Source organism: Magnolia sinica, chromosome 6 (genome assembly GCF_029962835.1).
Source record: "Magnolia sinica isolate HGM2019 chromosome 6, MsV1, whole genome shotgun sequence".
In the NCBI taxonomy this organism is placed as follows: Eukaryota; Viridiplantae; Streptophyta; class Magnoliopsida; order Magnoliales; family Magnoliaceae; genus Magnolia; species Magnolia sinica.
This window is the reverse complement of record NC_080578.1, coordinates 87,063,979-87,067,302: the sequence shown is the minus strand read 5'-3', so window position 1 is coordinate 87,067,302 and position 3,324 is coordinate 87,063,979. Positions and strand designations below refer to the sequence as shown.

At 40.2% G+C, this 3,324-nt stretch overlaps 1 protein-coding gene across 1 annotated transcript; it reads left to right on the top strand.

Moving 5' to 3' along the window:
• The first annotated feature begins 231 nt into the window (after positions 1 to 231).
• On the top strand, positions 232 to 1,380 carry LOC131249693 (uncharacterized). Its single transcript, XM_058250469.1, has 3 exons — positions 232 to 988; positions 1,084 to 1,179; positions 1,264 to 1,380. Exons 1-3 carry the CDS (start codon positions 281 to 283, stop codon positions 1,378 to 1,380), a joined length of 921 nt encoding a protein of 306 aa, XP_058106452.1. The 5' UTR covers positions 232 to 280.
• The last annotated feature ends 1,944 nt before the right edge of the window (positions 1,381 to 3,324 follow it).

Below are 3,324 nucleotides of genomic sequence, written 5' to 3'. Positions count from 1 at the left end.
TTAGTAGTAATGAAATTAGAACCAACTCTACGAGAATGGGAAACGGATGCCGTTCGCTCGGTGCGTGACAGTTTCCAGGTGAGATGTCATGAAAAATGAACTATAATTTTCTGTCATTGTAAAGTTATCCTTACTCTTACATATCCATCTATACATCTTGTAGCTTACCGAGACCCAGGAAGATAATGATGATGAGGGTAATGAGACTGATCATGAGGAGGATGAGTCAGATGATAACGATGAGAAAGGCGTGGAGGGAGAGGGACCGAGGGGGGGTATTATGAAGAATGTTGTTTTTATGGAGGAATTTCGAATTGAGAGGGAAGAGTTGAAGAAGGAGAGAGAGGAATTGAAGAAGGAGAGGGACGAATTGAGAAAAGAGAGGGAAGAGATGAGAAGGAAAGAAGCAATGTTTGCTGAGAGGGAGAGGTTGCTGAATGAGAAAGAACAATTGAAGAGGGAGAAGGATTTATTTTTTGAGGACAAGGAAAAGTTAGTGAATGAGAGGGAGGAGTTTATTAAGGAGAAGGAATGTAGTCATACACGGAGGGGATGTTTTGTGATGGAGGAGGGTGAGGAGTTGAGGAAGAGAGGGGAAGTAAATGATATTGAAGATAAAGAACTTGGACATGGGGACCTAGATGTGCAATCGTATAGTAATGTCAAAGGTAATGTATTGAATGCATCCACTTCTCATCCTATTTATGAAAGGAGAACCAAAAGGATACCGAAGCCGTCATATTACAAGATTTCTCCGTACTTGTCCCTGTCTGCATTCGATACAACCCCTGCGGCGGTTCCCGAACCCGAGCAAGTAACAGCTTTTGCAACTTCTCCGATACCATTTCCTCTACAGATGGATCCTTTCAGGATACTATCCGCACATGAGGTAAAAGAGGCAGAGGACTGGTATGAAGCAAACAAGGCCATGACAGCGGAAAAATGGTTCAGTACGATATGGCTGAAAGATGCGTGGGTTGATAGCGAGGTAAGCATTATTAATTTATTCTCAATATGTATTGATTGACATATAATTATGTGTTATATTAATCTATGACTAAATCGTACTATCCTATTGATTAGGCTATCGACACATACATCGAGTTCCTTGAGAAAAGGCATAACGACCTTTCAATAGCATATCCTCAAGATTGCAAGTTCTGTCCTACGTATTTTACGGCAACTATTTATTACGCTAATCCGTAATCTGTTTGAAAATTTGATTTTCTTACATGACGTGAACTTTCTTCATGTTTGTAACAGCAAAGCCTTGAGGGGTGTTTGCCTATTTTGATTGCATACCAGGCCTCCAAATCGGCGTTAGAACGGGCCCAGCTATTAGGTCAGATGGGTACAGCCTACGCAATTGCCAAGCAGTGAGATAAACCATACGCCAAAGCAATTTGGTGTTATGAACGGATAATGCACTTGTCACAGAATATCATCTTTTACTGTTATGTCTTCTATCATGTTTGACTAATATATTATTTTGTGAATCATGAACAGGTCTATGCGCCCATAAATCACAAAAATTCATATTGGTTTCTGCTAGTCATCTATCCTAGAGTAAGAGAAATTATTGTTGTGGATAGCTTGTGCACCAATTTATTATCAAAGTACAAGCAAAAGATGAAGAAGATAACTGATGACTCCCCATCCTCTTCCATACCACTGGAGACAGCACTGCGCTTGAAGGGAAGAAGTGGACCATCAGAGTCGATGAATATGCACCGAAGCAGGACAATGGTTATGACTGTGGTATATTCGTAATGAAATACATCGACATTTTGTGTAGCGGTCTCACCTTGGCGGGAATAGACATGCAAAAAATCACCGCCGATTGGAGGAAGTTAATAGTATATAATTGCTTGTCTCTAGTTTGTAGATGATATTTGTCTAGGGCATGGGATGAATTTTGGAAATATGTTGTATACATTGTATTATATACATCGTTGAATATACATTGTAAGTTATGATGTATAGCATACTTTGTAAGTTTTGATGTATAACATACTTTGTAATTTTGGTGGATAGCATACTTTGAAAAAATTTTGCATATTCGTCGGAATTGTAAGTTATGATGTATAGCATACTTTGTAATTTTGGTGGATGATGAAATGAACTTTATACTTTGTCCCACTATATTTTTCGTTTGCTTCGCTATGCTCATCGATCAAGTTCAATGTACATGGAACTCAATGCTTAAGATTGGCCCGCTCATTCTCATGCCTGATCCGCTCATTTTTATGCTTGCCCCACTCATTTTCATGCTTGCTCCGCTGATTTTCATGTTTCCCCAGCTGATTTTCTAGTTTGCCCCGCTGATTTTCCAGTTTCCCTCGCTGATTTTCTAGTTTGCCCCGCTGATTTTCATGTTTCCCCCGCTGATTTTCTAGTTTGCCCCGCTGATTTTTCAGTTTCCCCCGCTGATTTTCCAGTTTGCCTCGCTGATTTTCCAGTTTCCCCCGCTGATTTTCTAGTTTGCCCCACTCATTTCCTAGTTTCTCCCACTGATTTTCTAGTTTACCCCACTCATTTCCTAGTTTCTCCCGCTGATATTTGAAAGTGATGATGGATGAATGGGATGGAAGGATTGGGGCTAAAGCATAAACGTAGGTAAGAGCCATGGAGATTGGTTGGGTTTATTAGAGATTAGACAATGGAGAGACACTGGAGTTGGCTCAACTCTGTTAGTTCCATTAAACCAAAACCAACCACATTCCACCAGCCAACCCTATGACCGAAGGAAATAGCATCCATTTGATCACTTGATCAGTACTCTATGGAGTATGGAGGTCCAATTGAGTAATGTTGGACAATGAAGTTTCCATGAGTACCAGGATAGCACATCACGAGATTGCTGCTCCAAATGAAAAGGAAGGATTTTTTACTTCTGAGCAAGGTTTTAAATAATGTTGTGACTGTATCAACCAGGCCCTAAAATGATACGATACTGGGCGTATCAGACTATAGGATCCATATCGGCCGAAATTGTCTCTTTACACACACACACATCAATAAAATAGGAAATTAAAACAATGGAATCTGCACATCAGAAAATAGGATACAATAAATGTCGTGATGCATCGGAAAATTATATTTCTGTCATTATCATTAGAACTTCCACAATTGCTGGATAGGCTCCGCAAAGCAGTATAAGTGGATTGCTATGGCAAATTGCTATTAATCTGGAATCTGCCTTTTGTATTGATTGGGGATTGAGGATACGTGGTGATCCAGACTGTTGACCTGATGAGCCCCAATGTGGGCGTTGGATGCCCGAAACATTTTCCAGTCGGTAGATCCTGACCATCAAATATTTAT

Coding starts and splice junctions, on each gene's coding strand:
- LOC131249693 (XM_058250469.1), top strand. CDS start 281: ATGAAGAATGTTGTTTTTATGGAGGAATTTCGAATTGAGAGGGAAGAG. Junction 989..1,083: donor ATGCGTGGGTTGATAGCGAG/GTAAGCATTATT, acceptor CCTATTGATTAG/GCTATCGACACATACATCGA. Junction 1,180..1,263: donor TCTGTCCTACGTATTTTACG/GCAACTATTTAT, acceptor TGTTTGTAACAG/CAAAGCCTTGAGGGGTGTTT.